General features: G+C 40.9%; 1 protein-coding gene across 9 annotated transcripts in view; it reads left to right on the forward strand.

The window, feature by feature from the left end:
• The window catches only part of ERC1 (ELKS/RAB6-interacting/CAST family member 1), a 421,649-nt gene that overhangs the window by 329,622 nt on the left and 71,235 nt on the right, over window positions 1-20,792 (forward strand). For all 9 annotated transcript variants that reach the window (XM_061206048.1, XM_061206051.1, XM_061206045.1 and 6 more), the window contains one exon: window positions 5,857-6,001. In XM_061206048.1, the coding sequence (XP_061062031.1) occupies window positions 5,857-6,001 (145 nt within the window). The remainder of the gene's footprint in view (window positions 1-5,856; window positions 6,002-20,792) is intronic.

The raw sequence follows: 20,792 nt of genomic DNA on the forward strand, positions 1-20,792 counted from the left end.
TTCTTGGTGCTTGGGACACATAGTGAGCACAATAGACAGACACCCTGCCTTCGTGGAGCTTGTATTCCAGCTGTTTCTGAGCAAAGACTTTAGGCAAAAAAAAAAAAAAGGAAGACTGGCAGATAATATCAGAGTACAGAGTAACTGCAGCCAAAAGAAAAGAAGAGAAAAAAGTGTAAATGGTTTAGGCACATGCAATGTAGAAAATTAACAATATGTGCAAGCTTTTGGTGTTCACAGTCGTGAACCAAGACTCTAGAAGGAAAATAATACATTTTAAAAATTAAAGATAAGAGCATTCACAATAGCCAAAAGGTGGAAGCAACCCAAATGTCCATCGTCTGATGAATGGACAAAGTGTGATGGCTGCGTACAGTGGCATATTACTCAGCTTTGAAAAAGAGGGAGATTCTGACACATGCTGCCCAAGGGATGAACCTTGAGGACTTTATGTTAAGTGACATAAGCCAGTCACAAAAGGACAAATACTGTGTGGCTGCCTTTACGTGAGGCTCTAGAGTAGCCTGGTTCATAGAGACAAGTAAAGGGTGGTTTGCCAGGGACTTTGGGAAGGAGGATGGGGATTGTTTAATACATAGTTTAAGTTGCGCAAGACAAAGAGTTCTGGAGATGGTTGCACAGCAGTATGAATGTCCTTAACACTGCTGCACTGTACCCTTAAACACGGTTAAGATGGTCAATGTTATGTGTATTTTTTTTTTTATCTGTGAAAACCTTTTCATTTCTAATTGTCACAAAATAGTTCTGTCCTTGTGACTGGTAAGGGGGTCCTTTTTTAGAGTAATCAAAATGAAAACAAACATTTTTTACAAATGTTTAAACCCTGGAAAAATCTGTTTCAGGTCCCTGGGGACCCACAGACCCCTGGCAGGGAATCCTAGCTGCAGCCTCTGATCAGCCAGCTTGGGAAACAGCATTTGGAACCTTGTGCCACTGGCCAACGTGGCCCTTGTGGTCAAGTTCTTGACTCAGGGAGAATGGATGGTGCTTAAGCAGATGGGACCTGGGCTGTACCCTGGCCACTGGGAGCCCAGGGAGCACTTTGCAGCAAGGCAGCGGGCGGCAGAGGCCTGGCACCACTCGCTTTCCCGTCCTGGGGGCGCGCCCACCCCACCCCCGCTTCAGGTGACAGCCTCCTGTCCCTGGTCTTGGTTAAAAAACGGTTAAGATGGTAAATTTTATGTGTATTTTACCACAATTAAAAAGAAAAAAATTTTTTAAATTAGCAAGCCAACAAACTGAAAGACCAATAAACTCAACATAAAAAGAAAACTTTAAAGACATAGCCATAAGCGTAGTATAGTTGGGGAAGCAGACCCATGTAGAAGAATTGAAGGACATTCACAGAGCAGATGCCTATTAATCTAAACTGTGAAAGTGCTGGAAGGAAATGCTGAACAGAGAAAAGTTAGCAGCCGGTGAGGAGAAAGCTCAGGCCTTTCAGGTAGAGCGTGTAGCATAAAACTAAGTGAAAACAAGTCGTGTCTCGGTGACACACAGTCCTTGGAAGACAGTGAGGAAGAAGTAGATAGAAAATTGTAGCTGGTCAGATGTTAGGCCCAAGTGTTTAATACATTAAGAAACCTGATGAAAGTGACGCTGGAAGCAGGACGGTGAGAACAGCAGTGAGGTCGGAGAAGGCGTTTTAAGAATCATGCAGGCCCGTGGTAAAAGGATGGTGGGGACCATGATAGTGAACATGCAGGTACAAAGTGGTGGGTTCATTAAAAACTATCAGAAAGGAAGAATCAACAAAACTTGCATATTGGTTCTGGGGAACAAAGAGGAAATCAAATTTTTTCAGTGTTCTCAGGCTGTGGGCCTAGAAATGTGGTGATTCAGTTAACATTGAATGGGAGATTCGTTATGATGGATGGAAAACCTGACTTAGTGTAGACATTTTATATTAAAGATAATGCTGAGTATCTAAGTAAAGGCTACCTAGAGAGGACATAAGGAGATGTTCAGGGACCAGATTTGGAAGTTCAGGTATTTCAGCCAAGCTCACCCACTGAGCTTTCGTAAGGTGGCGTATCTGCCACACTCTCTGAGGCCTCCGTGAGGGAGGCTGGAGGACCTCCTCGCCAAGGGAAATGAAGGGGTGAAAGAGATTTCACTCCGGAAAGTTAACCGGTTAAACTACAAGTAAAGGAGGCATCAGTAAGAGAATCTGGATTTCAGATTCATCTTAAAATTGGAGTAAACTGTGCCTACATGTCTTGGACAGTAATATGTCCAAAGCTACTGATCTCATTGTTGCCTTCATCTGCTCTCTTTCCTCGTGTTTTTTGGATTATAAAACTTATGAAACACGATTATTTAATCATTCCGTTTGGAATACCCAGTTGGAGGAAGAGGGAAAAATAAACTGTTGTAATATCCCTTCATTCATACTCCTTTTCTGTCTTGCATTTCTGTTAAACACACGCTTACCTAGGACTCACTCTTAAATTGCTAACCACCGTCGTTTACTAGTAAGAGAGGGCTCGTGTGTTGTCCTTAAGGATTCAGGAGTTACCAGCAGGATTTTGTGCTCCACTTGCCTTGGGTATTTATTTGCCTCTTGTTTCTGAAATTTGCTGGAAGGGGGAGGGGGACAGAGAAGGTGGTCTTACCATTTCTTGAAGCTCAAATGCCACAGCAGAACTTTTAGAGACATCTTGATTCTATTAGAATTCGCAGGTCAAAGGGCAGGTTCAACTGTTCTGGTAGTTTACAGCACCAGGGATGGCGTGACTAGACTAATGACTTAAAGTTGGATTTCTGTTACTACCTACTCATTATGCAAGTCAGGGGGCCTGTTAGTCGTGCAGTAGGGAATTACTAATCACTTTGAAAGGTTCTGTGTCCACATTTTCAATTTTTTTAATTTTTAACTGAGGAAAAGCCACTAACAGAACAAGGAGAGTGATTTGGCAGGAAGAGCATTTTAGTTCTTCTTTTCTCTGGGCTTGTGGCCTATGTATGTTCCCTTTTGTGTTTCATGTGCTTGTGTTACTCCCTATGGGCTCATGGGAAATGAAGTCAGGAAGTGTTCCACCAGCAAGTGTTCCTTTTCTGTGGAGAGCCTTGGATTGGTAAAGCTTTTGAAGTTGATTATTAATCCCCAGCAAGGTTCATTTTCTTTGAAATAGCCATATTAGCGTTAGAATAGCTGACTTTCAGCTCTCAAGTAATTGACTCTGATTAGAAGGGAATTATTTCAGGTATTTTTATTTCCTTCTTCACACTTTTCTGTATCTTTGCATTTTTCGCCAATGAATGAACATTACTTTGTTATCAGCAAATACCTTTTTTTCAAAGAAGCAGGTATATTAAGAATAGGTGGCTACTAAAATAAAATCCTTTTTGCTCTTTGCTTTTTTTTCACTCTAAATTCCATTCCCTCTGACAAGCAGGGTATTCTTAAAATTTTTTAGTTTGGACACTTGAATGTTCTTTGTAAAACTTAACCACATAAGCTCAACTGCAAATATGGTCTTTACTATCACATGTATTGAGGGAACAAGAGTTTTTCTTATTCCCAAAAAATTAGATGGCTGTTACTATTTATTAGCTTTAGTTTTGTTCCTGTCCTCCAAATTGTGTTCAAGAAGTTGTTCTTCCCATGGTGTCCGTTGCAAATTTACCAAAATTATAGGCGAAACAGTACAATCTCTGTCCACTTCCAAAAACAAGAGAAAAACCTGAAAGCTAATAAACCCACAAAAGATACTAACATTACCCAGAGTTTACATGATCATATGTGCAATATGTAATCAAAACATTTCATTCTCTTGACTGTGAATTGCCCTTTTTAGGCACATACACATGTAGAAGTCAATATCAAGAGTATAGTTTTAAAATGGAAAGGACAGTGGTATGTTAATCTGCTAGGGAATTTTTAGAGGGTGAGAGCCTTGGGTATGGGAGAGAAAATTTGATTCTGTGCAGTTCACAGTATATTATCAGTGCTCAATAAAAAGTAAATAGCATCAGTGACATAATAAAAATTCTATTTGAATCGTATAGAAAAAGAAAAAAAGACTTCAAAATATATATCTTATTAAAAAAGGCACCATTCCAATGGCACAGACTCCAGTGCCACATCCTTTATTTTAAAATTTAGAATATGAATTGGCACCTGTTATATCATATTGCATTTGGGGAATGTGACATTTTACCCCAGAGATTAACTGTACCACACTAGCTGGCCAAGTATATCATTTATAAAAGAATTTGGAATTCAGTCAAGATGTTTCAACACTATAGGATAATTTTTACCATTTCGTATTATGATGCTTCTTTCCTTAAGTACAGAATGGAACTCAGGTCCTATCGCCTTGTATCTTGCACTCGGCAGAAGTTCTCATGACTTGGTCTAACTGGACAGAGTAACTTATCTTTCATTCGTCTTCTGTTATTTGCCTGCTGCTAAATGTGTCATTCTGACTATTGATGCACAGAAATGCAGCCCCCTTATTGAGAAGGCACATTTCTTGTTCCAGCTTCTCAGTCTCTGGGCTCCCCAAAAGGGAACAGATGACAGCAATTAACAGGAAACCGCAGAGTGAGACCATCTTGAACTCCTTCACCTTTAAGCTCATTTCACCACTTAACATATTTTTTTCAAGTGGTCAGTGGATATATTTAGACTGTCATTATCCCTTTGGTGTTGACTTCATGGGATAAGCCATCTGCCATTTCTTAGACTCATATAGAGTGAGGACAGTGGAAAGTTATACTGAGGTCAATGAATCTTCCCTTCCAACAGCAAAGACTAGTTAAACAAATCTTCATTTCCATGATGTAAACTGATCTACGTCTTCCATTTGTTAGCACTGCTTGTTCAGAGTTCCCCAGACCTACCCATCTGAGTACGGAATATCCTTGTCAGAATGTGCAAAAGATAGTCTTCCAGTTTGTGGCTGAACTAAAACTCTTCCATATGACTGCTGTTGAAACGTAATTATCTTAACAAGAGACAGAAGCAAGGTTAAACTTGGGCAGTGCATTCTCAGATCCAGCATTTCCTCAGGTCAAAAGCTCAGGCCACTTTTATAGTTCCTGTAAATCAAATCTGTCTTCTTCCAGATGACTTATTACATAAAAGATGAGCTATAGAGGAATGCATTTGGACTATGAGACTAATTGTTCACCAACTTCATTCTGATTATTTTGTAAATTTCTCAGTTCAACGCCCCTCCCCTAAAGTCCCACCTTCTTTTCCTTCTGGATATGAACCCAAAAATAGTTGTTAGGTAAACCACAAGGAATCAGTGAAGTTTAAATTGTTGTTTCAAAATGTGCAGATCATTGCCAAGTAAAGCCTTGACTGGAAACTTATTTGCATTGATGAGATAAAAAGATTCATAGATGTTCAGAGTGCCCCGGGAACAGCTGGCTGATTTCCTGAATCCTATTTACTAATGTTTACAGTTTGTTATACATTCTGTACATAAAAATGTTTTCAGTTTTAGTGGTGCCTCGTTTGCCTGGAAGCCACAGAATACTTATCAAAAGAATGAGTCAAATGGGTAAAATGTATAGATGACAGGATAATTCTTACTTTAAAAAAAAGTCATTAACTTCGTTTACTTTCCAAGTTTAACTACAACTAGATCTGGGAACTCTTTATTAAGATGTCAGTATAACGACCTGATAAAGACATTTAGAGTCGAGAAGCCCTGAATGGGATTCCTGCCCGGACCATTTGCTTCAAGTGTGAACTTGGGCAGCCGCATACACTCTCTAAGCCTTAGTTTCATCACCCATAAAATGGGGGTAATGGTAATAGTAACTTGAGGATTGCTGTGAGGACTAGATGGAAATCTGGATGTTTTCTTTCTTTTGCAGGCAGGAAGCCCTTCTGGCCGCCATCAGTGAAAAAGACGCCAATATAGCTCTTTTGGAGCTTTCATCCTCGAAGAAAAAGACCCAGGAAGAAGTGGCTGCCCTGAAGCGGGAGAAGGACCGGCTCGTGCAGCAGCTCAAGCAGCAGGTATGACTAGTGGGGCTGGGGGGAGGCTGCCCGCGTCCGTGCCAGCTCATGCACTCAGCTCTCCCATCTCGGGCCAGATGTCTGATCTTTATCTAATTGATCTTCACCAGCAGAGACTTCAGCCTTCAAATCTCTGCTTTGTCTAGGAAGCGCAGAGCATTCTTGGTAAGAGGACTGGTTTAGAAGGTGTCACACGTCTTAGGAGAACTTTTTTAACTTTTGCAATGGCTGGATGAAATTAGTGAAATTCTGCCCATTTGAAATGAAAAAGGTTTTTTTGGGTTTTTTTTGCATGTCTCTCGGGGTCAGGCCGCAGGGGTCGTCCACAGCACTGACAACTGCGTGGTCCTTGGCGAGCGCTGTGGGGTATCTGCAAGGGCTGTTGGGGTCCTCAGTGGTGCCTCCAGGGGCAGAGGCCACATGTAAGGGCAGGCAGCAGTGGTGTGGAGCTGGTGGTGGTGTGCACATACCACCAGCGGGTGAAAAGTCTTATTCCTTACGTCCAGTCAGATTCCCGCTACAGAAGGCACTAAGGATATTTTCATTTAAGTGATTTCCTGGTATTCAAGGCTGGGTAAGCTCTGATGGTAAGAGCAAAGTTTTGCCCTTTTCTTTTCCACCCAAAACCTTCCCCAAATTTAATGCTTAATACTTACATGAGACCTTTCATCTGTGAAAATAAAAGCTAGAAATTTCCTCATTGATGATGGTTGCACAACAATGTAAATGTACTTAATGGACAGAACTGCACACTTAAAAATGGTTAAAATGGTAAATTTTATGTTGTGTATACTTTACCACAATTTTAAAACTGGGGCAAATCTTTTTCCCCTTTGAAGACAAGGAGAAAGCTGAATTTCAGAGTCTGAGTCCTCTTCATCTCTAATGCTGTTCCTGCCATTCCTGTTCTACATGAGTGTCCGCCTCCTGCCTTCCAGGTCATCCCCTGCATCCTCCGCCACTTTTCTGTACATTTGGGCTGCCCACATTTGCCCTTCTGCCTGAAGTAATCAGAGTAGGAAAGAGTTTTCACGTGAAGGAATTTCTTTTTTTCTACTTTAGAGGATCAGTCATCAATTGATAGCATCATTTTTCATTTATTTATTTTTGGCTGTGTTGGGTCTTTGTTGCTATGCGCAGGCTTTCTCTAGTTGCGGCGAGCGGGGGCTACTCTTCGTTGCGGTGCGGTGGCTTCTCTTGTTGCGGAGCACCAGCTCTAGGCATGAGGGCTCAATAGTTGTGGCGCACCAACTTAGTTGCTCCACGGCATGTGGGATCCTCCCGGACCAGGGATGGAACCCATGTCCCCTGCATTGGCAGGCGGGTTCTTAACCACTGCGCCACCAGGGAAGTCCTAGCATCATATTAAATGTTCAAATAAACAAGAATCACTATTTACACAGTAAAGATATTTTCTCTATTTTAAAGACTAATAAAACTGCTTATAAATAGACTTTATTTATGTGGCTGACTTTGCTGAGAAAACACCAGAAGATGTTCCCTACTGCAAGATAGATAGATGACCAGCAAAAATAACCCAGTGCTCATTTGCAAGTGAAAGAAAACTTTTACCCACTTAAGCTCTGGGACCCCTAGACGTTCATCCCTTTAAGAGTTGGAATTCACTGTGAACTTTCACCCTCTCCTGGGTGCCAGTGACACAAGGGAAAGCAAAACAAAGGTGCTCTGGGGGCCTCCCTTTATTGCAAGTTCAACCACTTTATCCATCATTTGTGGGAATTCTGCCACATAAACATTTTCAGGTCACCTAGCTTGACAAAAAAAAAAAAAAAGAGAGAGAGAGATAGACTTCTTTCATATTACAGAAGAACTGAGCAAAAAAATTTATCAGCAGTCTGTCACCCCGGCTCACATTGCTCAATCTGTCTCATTTTAAGAACTGTAACTAATTCTAATTGGCCCTTATTTCATATTTTCTGAACAAATTATCAGTTTCCGTTATGTTCAATAGGAGAATTATGAATGGGTAAGGCTAGCTCAGCTGACTGAGGAGGCTGGAGGGGTCGTAAACAATGCATCTGTGCTTGTGTAGTGGGCGCAGAAAACTCGGGTGGGCTGCCCTGGGTCTGTGCTTCATCCTCCCAGCTAGGAAGTGGATGCTATCTCCTGTTCCACTAGGGAGCAGTTAGTGAGGATCAGTCAGTGTCTTCAGAGAGGACCAAGATCTTGAGACGAGTAGCGTGTCCGTGCAGAGCTGCGCCATGAGCTGAGGTCTCCTGGTGCATGTTCTGTGGAAACGTGTCTGTCACTGGGGAAGTGAGCTGATGTCAGACAGACATGCTGTCACCTGCTCACCTGGCCGAGCCTGCTCACAGGGTCTCTGGTCTTCTGTTTCACTGTCCCAGACCAAACACCGCCCTTCTGTCCCTGCAGTCTTTTCCCAGCAATCCCCCCTCTCCTTCCTTGCGTGACCCCCGGGTGGTCCTGGCAGCAGTGGGGGGATCCTGTCCTCTTCAGACAAGCATTTTCACAGACTTCCTTAGTTTTCTGTTGTGTTTTGTGTATTTTACTTCTTTAGCCTCACAAGACCACTTAATTTCCCTAATCCCTAAGTTCTTAATGGAAAAGGGGGGACTTCACTGTTGCCCCAAGTATTTTCAGTAGGTCCAGTATGAAAAAATATCTGAATTAAGTGAATCTTGCTTTCAGTAATTGTCTTTCACTAAGTTCTGCCCGCTCTCCTGTTACCAGTTGGTTAGTCTCCAGGGAGCTGCCCGTGACACACGGGGTACCTGCATGATACTTCTCCCGTGACTTGTTGCTTCATCGGGTAGAACTAAGGGTTCTGACAGCCGCTCAGCAGGCCCAGGACACCGGCCCAAGCTGGTCGTTCTCACTCAGGGTCCCCATGAGTTTGCAGTCAGGCTCTTGGCCAGGCCTGCAGTTACCTGACGCTTGGCTGGGGCTACAGGGCTCACTTCCAGGGTCACTCGCATGGCCCGGGGCTCTGCACCTTTTAGGCTTCTCCATGGGGTTACTTAGGACATGAGGCTGGCTTCCCCTAAGCACATGATCCAGGGGAGGGGAAGAGAGCAGCCACAATGTCCTTATAACCTGTCTCGGAAGGGGCACACGATCACTTCCCCTTGTCCTGTTGACCACGTACACCAGCCGCCTACAACGTGGGGGGACCAGTGCAGGCGGCCTAGAAGGCTGGCTGCTGCGAGCAGTGAGTGAACAAGCAAACAGTGGTGTCCTCCTGTGGTGAGACACTGCTCAGATGTAGAGGAGAACGTGCTGTGTGATTCCATGTGTATGTGCAGCTCTAGAAAAGGCCACTTTACTCTCTGACCTCAGAAGGCAGATGAGGCATCAGAGCAGAGCTCGCTTCATCTTCTCTTGCCTGCCTCCGCCCCCAAGAGGGGCCTGCAGCAGGAAGGGACAGGTTCTGTCCTCTTCATGCCTTTCTCCCTCTTCCTTTGGCGTTGGGGTCCTCTGATGCCATTGCAGCACTTTGATGCTGCTTCTCTGGCCAGCGTTGACCCCCGAGGGGTGAGCAGTGCCCGGAAGACGCGGACCTGGCTGCTCCTTGCTGGGCTGAAGAGTGGGAGCGTGTCGGCTGCCACGTGCTCCTCTGTCCATCCTGCCCTCTGTCTCTAGGTGTCCCTTCTCCTCCTCAGATAAGCACAAGGCAAACCAACAAGTCCGATGCCTGAGTAGGTACCAAACAAAGGAAGGAGAAGCCTGTTTCCTTTTCTTCTACTCACACCCCGTCTTCAAGATTGAAGACTCTAAGATTTAGGGCTGAATTCTCTTTGAGCCTCTCTCACTGAGCACAGGGGCCCCCCTTGTGCATGACTGTCTGCTCCCCGTGACGTCAAGACTCCTTCTGCCAGACTTAGCGTCACCGCACACCAGTCTCAACCCAGAAAAGGCATGTGCTGTGAGGGGCTGGCCTGGTGCACAGTGGTGCCTTTTCTGACCCCCCACCCCCTTTGTGGGCTCTCTAGAACGGGACCTGCTGAGCTCTCCTTTGTCCCCGGCGTTGGGCCCGGGCCACCAGTTCTGGAACAGCTGGGAAAAGCCATTCATCGTAGCATTAAAACTAGTTTAAAAGTGACATCTAACATTGGAGAGAGAAAAACAAAACGATTTTCCGTTCTATGAAAAGAGAACAGCAATAGGGTAAAGCTACAGAGCGCTCCTGAGTTGTCAGTGAACAAAGGAAAAAATAAACAGCAAGTGTTGAGGTATTGGGAGTGCTGCAGAGGCTGCTCGTGGGGGGCAGAGCCGGAGGCGTCTGGCCGCCTTGCCAAGCGCCTGCCTTCTTGGTGGTGAGGGCAGCGTCCGCGCATCCACTCAGCACGCCCCCACGATGCCAGGTGCTGGGACGCAGCAGGCATCTCTCAGAGGACACACGGGCGTCTGGTGCTGCCGGAGGACCCCTCCCCTGTGTGTCGTGCTGGCCTGCCTCTCTGTCCTGTACTTGCCGTGTCCACGAGCCAGCCTCTCCGCCATCTGTGTGGCGTTATCCCCTGAAGGTGACTGGTACGTGGTGATCATAGAGAGTGAAAACCTTCTGCTGGTTAGAATATCCAATATCCAGAAGTTGACAGAGTAGACGATTACAGTTCAATCCTTATTTCATGACTTGACAGCCCGTATTGACTTGGTCAGATAAACGTGCTCGTCTCGTTTTAATTATCCTACCTCCCTTCAGTTCTAGATTCTCACATATTAAGTATTCAATATACATACTTCTTCCTCTAAACCACCACAGACATTAGCATCAGCTACATGTTTCCTGCCGATGGTATCCAGATTTATTTGAAAGGAACTGGATGCAAAGCATTTTCTGTTCACTGCCCTCACCTCTGGAATTGTCTTCCACTTCCTCAGCTTAATCTCTGCTTTAATCTTCACTTCAAGACTCATTTTTGTAGTTTGGAATTTCCTAGCCATGGAATTGGTTTTTTTCCTTACATTAGCAAAGCCATTCTTTGCTTTTCTTCATTCACACATTCGTCCTCCTTTGGGCAGAAGCTGAAATGCGAGAGGGAGGAGGAAAGAAGCAGCAGCACTGTTCACTTGCTGTCCTACGAGTTGTTGCTTATTTACTCTGAGCCACAGTGTCCTCTTCAAATGTAGGAATCCCCACCGGTAACTGTTGCTCCAGCTCCAGACCTCAGCTCCAGCTCCAACTCTGTTGATAAACTAAGTGTATCATCTGGAGCAGTAATAGCCCCATCAACTAATACACTTCACAACCTACAGAGTACTATTCAGATGCCTTATAACCCCGAGCCCGAGGGCTGTGTGGGCCAGGCAGATGCCATAACTCAAGAGGGGAGGGACGCATGTAAGACGAGAGGAGAGACCATGATGAACTGGGGGCCACGTGCTTTGTCCAGAGAGGCCGCCGCTTTTAATTCCAGCTCGTTGTGACCGTGCAAGACGAGAGCCCTGCGTTATCCCCCACACACACAGAATCCATATATATAAATCTCTCTTTTTAAATTGAGGTGTAAGTGACATACAGCATTATATTGGTTTTAGGTGTGCAACATAATGATGTTGATATGTGTGTATATGGTGAAACAATCACCGCAGTAAGTTTAGTTTACATCCATCACCACACAGTTACATTTTTTCTTTCTTGTGATGAAAACTTTTAAGATCTTGACTCTCAATAACCTTCAAATGTACAACACAGTATTGTTCATTCTCGTCACCATGCTGTACATCACATTCCCAGGACTTAATCTTATAACTGGAAGTTTGTACTTTCTGACCCCCTTCACTTACAAATCTCTCGATATCTAAGTGTTGGCCACTAATTTATTCTTTCGGTTTTTTTAATGAATCAGGTCACAAGCTTCCTAACTTAGCTCTCTGGTCTTACCTTCCTCATCTATAATATTAGATGGATAGATAAAATTAATTTTGAGGTCTAAAGTTCTGTATTTTCCAGTTTTTGACAAGTCAATATATTTACCTATAGCTATGTTACCTGGTAATTGCTGACATTGGGAACAGTTTTAAAAGAAGGAATTGTAAAGCATAAGAAAACACATATGTACGGATTGTTTAAATCTGTCTATAGAAATTTCCTTACTTTATGAAAGTAGTAAGTATTGCATTTTAAAGTTAAGAAAAAATCCTGGTTACTCACTATCCCCTTGAAACCGTTTTTGTATCCTACAAAGAAATAGATCATATTTTGATGAGTTCTGCTTGCTTGGAGTTAAGTGCAGTCCAGAGGTTGGGAGATGTGGGGAAATCTGGAATCCTCCCAGCCTCCTTTCTTCCATCTCTTCCATCTTTTTTGTCATCAATTCCAGATGTAGAAAAATTCTTCACAAAAATTTGATAAGACTCTTCCCTTCTTTTCTAGCATCAAATCTAGCTTGCCCTTCCTATTGTCAGACCGCTGCCTTTTATGATGCCACAGGGAATTTATAAACCTTCTGAGTCTCCTGATCCCTCTTGAATTGTCTCAATGCAAATAAATCAACCTAGATTTCCTGCCCCAGTGCACGTGCCCCTCCTATTCCTTCTCCTGTCAGGTGGCATGATTTATAACTGTTTCCTGTGCTCCTTGACCTTGGTCTGAGGATCTCATTAAACATGAGTAAAAGGAAGGCTGGTTTAGGGTGGTTCCCCTTTCCCCCACTAAACTGCTCTTGGCAGGAATCAGTTCAGACCAATGTACTCCACAGGATCTATTCCTACTGCCTCTTTTGGTCCCTTTTGAACCAATGTGGATACTTATTAAAAGTGAATATGGAATTAAATGATATTTGTATTCAAGGACGAGAGGAGTGATATTAAACTATAACATTACCTGTTACAGAATGCCCTTCCCATGGACAATGTACATGACCAAATTAAATCACCCGTACTATCTGGCTTTCTTGAAAACATTATTCAAAGATAAGAATATCTAAAATTTATGAGCTAACTCTTGTTTTGAGTGCTTCACATGAATTAACTCATATACTCTTCACAACAACCCTGTGAAGTACAGTTATCCTTATTGTACAGAGGAGATGCTAAGAGAGAGACAGTGAGTAATTTGCCCAAAGTCACATAGCTAGTAAGTGATGGAGCTGGGATTCAGAACAAATCATGTCACTCCATTGCGAACACTGCTGGTCACTACACTGAAATGTGTTGCCATCATTGTGGGCTTTTGGTTAGAGATTTCAGTAGCCTTTAGCTGTATTATTAATGACGCAGTAATTCTCTCTTGTGATAAATAGTACTTTAATAAGCTCTTTTCTAAATTACAGTGAAAATAAATTACCATAATGGACTGTGCTCAGTTTAAAAAGTCAGAATCTTGACAGGCCAAAATCTATTCCCCATCTTACGTCAACAGATACCTTCTCATTTTCAACAGTCATCTTAGAAATTGTTGACTGAATTAATGAGAGAGAGTTCTGATTGAGAACTCAGAGAGCATCTGAAATCAGATAGACCCATTTTTAAGCAGCCAAGTTTGAAAACCTGTGTGGTCATAATCCTAAATTACCATCACAAATGATTCTGGCGTGAAAGTACTGTTACTATCATATATATGCACATGGGCAGATATATGGAAATCTGGCCCCAAAATATTACACATCATTTATTAAGATATCTTTTGAACAGCAGAATTTTTTAAGAATCAGTAAATTTGCATTCTTAAGAAGAGCAAATAGAGATTGAAAAGCTGTTAGAAGCGCCTAGAAAATAGTGACTGCCAAAGAATGAACATCTATTATACCTGAGGTTCAAGAGCTTTTCCCCCTGTATTTCAAAGATTTTATACAGTGTAAGAATTTAATTAACTAAATAAATTGATGAGCTTTAGTACTAAAACAGGATTTGTGGTAGCTGTTTTTCAAGGTAGAGAATGCTTAAAATAAAGTTTGTGGTATTGCCAGTCATGTTCCTCAATATGGCATTCTGAATTGGGTATGGTGTTTTTCCTGGACTTGTATGAAATTGCAGCCTAATAGTAGTCAACTCTAAAATTAGGGGGTCTCTGAAAATAGGTTTGAACATGCACCTTTCAGGCCTCCCTAGCACTTTAATGAGCCAGTTCATCAGAAATATCCAAAGAGATTGAACTATGTTTAAATATGTATGTGCTCTTCGCAAATGTATCCACCTTGCAGGCCTGAAACCAATACCTAGCTGTATATTAAGACTCACATTAAACACCTGTAAGAGCCTGGTTGACTTCTTCATCGGCTCTCAGTCACTGGCCTGGATCCCGAGAAAGGACGCACTGTGTGCTATCCCTCTAGTCAGCTCTGTCCCAGTCTCTGCTAAATGGAAGACTCGTAAGATCAAGTTACCTCTGCAACAGTTTTCCTAACGGTTGCCTCCCTATCCACCTTATTGTTTAGAAAAAATAACCAGGCAGAGCTATATGCTACAGGAAAGCAGTTTTCAAGGCTGGTTCTAATTCAGCTGATTGCCATCTTTAACTGTATTTAGACATTCACTGTTTATAGCAGTATTTCCTAATCCTGGATTATCTTCCTGAATGGTAATGATATTACTAGCCACTGGCTTACAACTGTTCTTATGGCCATGCACTGAAATAACTATTTCTCTTACTATATAATATTAAAATAGCTAAATTATATCTTTTAATACTCTGAGACTAAAATAGGTCTCTCACTTTTATGTCAGCTGGTAGGAGCAGCCATAACTTAACATCTTCTTTTCATTACCATAATGTTTTAACTGTAGAAAATGACAAAACATGAGCTAAATTAAAGGAAATAACTCTCTCTGTCCAGAGATAATTTCCTCTATTGCTGAAATCTTCTTGTTATACAACCTTTTTAAAAAAATCTTTTTTATTGAAATATACACATAGAAAAGTACACATCTAAGCGTACATGTCAGTGAATGTTCACAAGGAAACACTCTCATATAACCAGCATACACATCCAAGAAGCAGATCATTACCAGCACCCCAAAACCAAGCCCTCATGCTCCCGTTCAGGCTCTATACCCTGCTCAGTCCTGCAAGTAACTGCTTGCCTGAATTCTGATAGTATTGATTAGTTTTACCTTAAAATCAAGACTTTAAATTTAAGATTTTGTGTCAGCGGAGCTGCTGGGTGCCCGGAGGCAGAGGCCAGTGAAGCCACCACGTGGCCAGAGGGCACAGCCTTGAGCCACAGAGGCCTTGTTCACAGGCCTTGAAGCCTAATGGAATGTGTTCTGCTGGATTTCAAACGTGCTTGGAACTGACAACCCCTTTACTCCTTCCAACTTCTCCCTTTTGGAATGAGGATGTCAAGAAAATGATGTGTGAATAAGTGGAAATATCAATAAAGAGACAGAAAACCTAAAAAGAAAGTAAAAAGAAATTCTGGAGCTGAAAAGTGCATTAACTGAAATGAAATATTCACTTAGAGGGATTCTGAGGCAAATTTGAGCAGGCAGAAGAAAGAATCGATGCACTTGAGGATAGGATAATGGAAATTATCAAGGCTGAGGAACAGAAAGAAAAATGGTTTAAGAAAAGTGAATAGAGCCTAGGGACCTATGGGACAGCATTAAGTGGACCAACGTACGCATCATGGGAATCCCAGAAGAAGAGAGAGGGAAAGGGGCAGGGAGAATATCTGAAGAAATAATGGTGAAAACTTCCCAAATTTGCTGAAAGACATAAATATAAACATGCATGAATCTCAACAAACTCTAAGTAAGATGAATTCAAAGTGAGACATATTATAATCAAACTTTCAAAAGATGAAGAGAGAATCATCACATACAAGGGATCCTCAATAGGATTTTCAGCAGATTTCTCATCGGAATCTTTGGAGGCCAGAAGACTTTTTTGGGGAGGCTGATATATTCAAAGAGCTAAAAGAAAAAAACCAAGAATCCTATATCCAGTAAAACTATCCTTGAAAAATGAGGGAGAAATTAAGACAGTCTGAGTTAAACAAAAGCTGCAGGAGATCATGACTACTAGATCTGCCCTGCAAGAAATGCTCACAGGAGTCCTGCAGGGTGAAGTGAAAGGACACTAGACAGTAGCATGAAGCTGCATGGAGAAATAAAGATCTCAGTAAAGGTAAATACATGGGCAATTATAAAAGCTAGTATTGTAGCAATGGTTTGTAACTGTAGTTTTTGTTTTATGCATCATTTAAGAGACTAATAGATTTAAGGGAAAAAAATTATGTGTAAAAGCTCATATTACTATAACTTTGGTATGTAACTCCACATCTTGTTTTCTACATAACTTAGGAGACTGGTGCATTAAAAAGAATTACTTTTATGTTTTGGGTTACACATTGTATAAACATGTAGTTTTGTGACATCAACAGCTAGAAAGGGTGGGGACAGAGCTGTAAAGGAGCGGAGTTTTTATATGTTATTGAAGTTAAGCTGGTGTAAATTCAGATTAGACAGTTATAACTTTAGAATGTTAGGTATAATCCCCACGGTAGCCACAAAGAAAATAGATATAGAATATACACAAAAGGAAGTAAGAAAGGAATTTAAACATTTTGCTACAAAAAAAAATCAACTAAATAGAAGAGAAGACAGTAATGCAGGAAGTGAGGGACAAAAAACTATAGGGCCTGTAGAAAATAAATAGCGCAATGGCAGAAGTAAGCCCCTCCTTATGAGTAATTACTTTAAATGTAAATTGGTTAAACTCTCCAATCAAAAGACAGAGATTGACAGATTGGATAAAAACAGATAAACCAACTACATGCTGTCATCAGGAGGCCCACTTGATGTCCAAAGACACAAAAAAGTTTAAAAATGAAAGGATGGAAAAAGATACTCCATGCAAATGGTGACCATAAGAGAGCATAAGTGGCTCTACTAACATAAGAAAACAGACTTTAAATTGAAAAAGTTTACAAAAGACAAAGAAGGATGTTATATATTAATGAAAGGTTCAATACAGCAGGACAGTGAAACAGATATAAACATTTACTCACCAATGGACAGACCATCAAAATATATGAAGCAAAACCTGACATAATTGAAGGAACAAGTAGACAGTTCTACAGTAATAGTTGGAGACTTCAGTACCCCATTGACAGTAACGGATAGAACAACCAGACAGAACATAAGTAAGGAAATAACAGATTTAAACAACACAGTAAAACAACTAGACATTACAGACATATACAAAACACTCTACCCAGCAGTAACAGCAGACAGGCATACCTCATTTTATTGCACTTCATTTTATTGTGCTTCACAGATACTATGTTTTGTTGTTGTTGTTGGGGGTTTTTTGGTTGTTTTTTTTTTTTTTTTTTTTACAAATTGAAGGTTTGTGACAACCTTGCATCAAGCAAGTCTGTAGGTGACACTTTTCTGACACCATTTGCTCACTTTGTGTCTCTATGTCACATTTTGGTAATTCTCACAATATTTCAGATTTTCCCATTATTATCATATTTGTTACAGTGATCTGCGATCAGTGATCTTTGATTTTACTACTACAACTCACTGAAGGCTCAGATGATAGTTAGCAGTTTTAAGCAATGTTTTTTAATTAAAGTCTGTAATTTTTTATTACACATTTAATAGGCTACAGTATAGTGTAAACATAACTTTTTATGCACTGGGAAAGAAAAAAATTCACTTTAAAATTCACAGTCACAATAAGTGACTCACTTATTGCAGTATTTGCTTTATCGCATGGGTCTGGAACTGACGCTTAGTATCTCCAAGGTATGCCTGTACACAGTCTTCTCACATGCACCTGGGGTGTTTTCCAGGATGGACCATATGTTAGACCACAATAGATTTTAAAAGATAGATATCATACAGAGTATCTTCTCTGACCACAACAGGCTGAAGTTAGAAATTAGTAATGAAAGTGAAACCTAAAAATTTACAAAGTTGTGGAAATTGAACAATACACATTTAAACAACCAACAGATGAAAGAAGAAATCACTAGGGAAATTAGAAAATACTTAGCGGTGAATGAAAATGAAAATACAACTTACCAAAACTTCTGGGACACAGTGAAAGCAGTGCTGTGGGAAATTTGTAGCTGCAAATGCTTACATTAAAAAACAAGAAAGATCTCAAATCAACAATATAACTTTATAATTTATGGAAGTAGAAGAAGGAAAGCAAACTAACCCAAAGCCAGCAGAAGAAAGGAAATAATAAAGATTTAAGCAGCGATCAATAAAATAGAGAATAGAAAAACAGTAGAGAAAAATCAGTAAAACCAATGAAACTTTTGCTTTGAAAAAGTCAACAAAATTGATAAACTTTTAGCTATATGGACTAAGGGAAAAAAAGGAAATCTCAATTACTAAAATCAGAAATGAAAATGGAGACGTTACTACTGATTCTCCACAAATAAAAAGGATTATAAGAGAGTACTGTGAACAATTGTAAGCCAAAAAATGGGATAACCTAGATGAAACAGACAAATTCCTAGAAGCAAAAAAACTACCAAGACTAAATCATGAAGAAATAGAAAATCTGAGTTAGACCTAGTAAGAAGATTGAATCAGTAATCAAAAATCTCCCAACAAAGAAAAGCCCTAGACCTGATGACTTCATTCCTGAATTCTTTGAAGTAGAACATTTAAAGGAGAACTAATACCTATCCTCCTCAGATGTTTCCCAAAAATTGAAGGCAAAGGAATACTTCCTAATTCATTCTGTGAGGCCAGCATTACCCTGAAAACAAAGCCAGGCAAAGAGACTACAAAAAAACAAAACTACAAACCAGTATCCTTTATGAACATTGTTGCAGAAATCCTCAGCAAAATACTAGCATACAGAGTTCAACAGCATATTAAAACATCATATATCATGACTAAGAGGGATTTGTTCCCAGAGTGCAAGGCTGGTTCAACATAAAAAATTATTCAATGTAATAAACCACATCTGCAGAATAAAGGGGAAAAAAATCACACAATCATCTCAATTGATTTGACAAAATTCAACACCCTTTTATGATAAAAACACTCAACTACCTCCACATAATAAAATCCATATATGAAAATCCCACAGCAAACATCATTCTCAATAGTGAAAGACTGAAATGAAACCTTTTCCTCTGAGATCAGGAACAAGGCAAGAATACCTGCTTTCACCACTTCTTTGCCTTTTTTTTTTTTATGTGGACCATTTTTAAAGTCTTTATTGAATTTGTTACAATATTGCTTCTGCTTCAAGCTTTGGTTTTTTCGCCGCAAGGCATGTGGGATCTTAGCTCCCCAGCCAAGGATCGAAACCACACCCCCTGCATTGGAAGGCAAAGTCTCAACCACTGGACTGCCAGGGAAGTCCCTTACCACTTCTTTTCAACATAGTACTGGGAGTTCTATCCAGAGCAGTTAGGGAAAAATAAATAAATAAATAAATAAAAGAACTCCAGTTTGGACAGGAAGAAGTAGAATTATCTCTGTTTGCAGGTGGTATGAACTTATATGTAGAAAACCCTAAGGATTTCTCACAGAAAAAAAAGCTGTTAGAACTAGTAAATGAATTCAGCAAAGTAGGATGCAAAGAGTCAACATACAGGACTTCCCTGGTGGTCCAGTGGTTAAGAATCTGTCTTGCAATGCAGGGGACGCTGGTTTGATCCCTGGTTGGGGAACTAAGATCCCACATGCAATGGGGCAAGTAAGCCCGCACACTGCAGCTACTGAACTCGCATGCCACAGCTAGAGAGCCTGCGTGCCACAACTACAGAAACCACTCACTCTGAAGCCTGCACACCACAACAACAGAGCCCACACACTTCGGAGCCCACGTGCTGCAACTACTGAGCCCGCACGCCCTGGAGCCTACGTGCCACAACTAGAGAGCATGCGTGCCGCAACTGATGAGCCCACATGCCACAATTAGAGAGAAGCCCGCCCACTGCAACGAAGAGCCTGCGTGCCGCAATGGAAGATCCCACATGCCACAGCTAAGACCCAGTGCAGCCAATAAATAAATAAATAAAATAGAATAATAGTAATCTTCAAAAAAAAATTTTTTAAAAGTCAACATATAAAAATTTGTTTGCGTTTTTATACACTAACAATGAACAACCTGAGAAAGAAATTACAAAAGCAATTTCACACACAATAGCATTAAAAAGATTAAAATACTGAGGAATTAACTTAACCAAGGAGGTGATAGACTTGTACAATGAAAAATACAAAACATTGCTGAAAGAATTTAAAGAAGACATAAATTAATGGAAACATATTCCTGGTTCATGGTTTTGGAAGACTTAAAATTGTTAAAATATCACTACTGCCCAAAGCAATCTACAGATTAAGGCAGTCACATATAAATTCCAGAGATGCTTTTTTTCAGAAATAGAAAACCCATCCTAATATCTATATGGAATCACTCTCAAGGGAGCCTGAATAAGCCAGAACAATCTTGAAAAAGAACAAAACTGGAGAACTCACAGTTCCTGATTTCAAAACTTACTACAAATCTAAAAGCATCAAAACAGCGTGCTATTAGCATGAAGACAGATGTATAGACCAGTGGAATAGAATAGAGAGCCCAGAAGTAAACCCTTAACATGGTCAGATGATTTTTGACAAGGGTGCCAGTACCATTCAATGGGAAAAGGACAGTCAATTCAACAAATGGTGCTGGGAAAACTGGATATCCACATGCTAAAGAATGACTTTGGACCCTTAACCTAACACCATATACAAAAATTAAATCCAATTGAATCAAGGACCAGAGCATGAGACCTAAAACAATAAAATTTTTAGAAGAAAGCAGTATAAAAACTTCATGACATTGGATTTGGCAGTGATTTCTTGGATGTGATACTAAAGGCACAGGTCACAAAAGAAATAGGCAAAT

This window comes from Eubalaena glacialis, chromosome 11 (assembly GCF_028564815.1).
Source record: "Eubalaena glacialis isolate mEubGla1 chromosome 11, mEubGla1.1.hap2.+ XY, whole genome shotgun sequence".
NCBI classification, from domain to species: Eukaryota; Metazoa; Chordata; class Mammalia; order Artiodactyla; family Balaenidae; genus Eubalaena; species Eubalaena glacialis.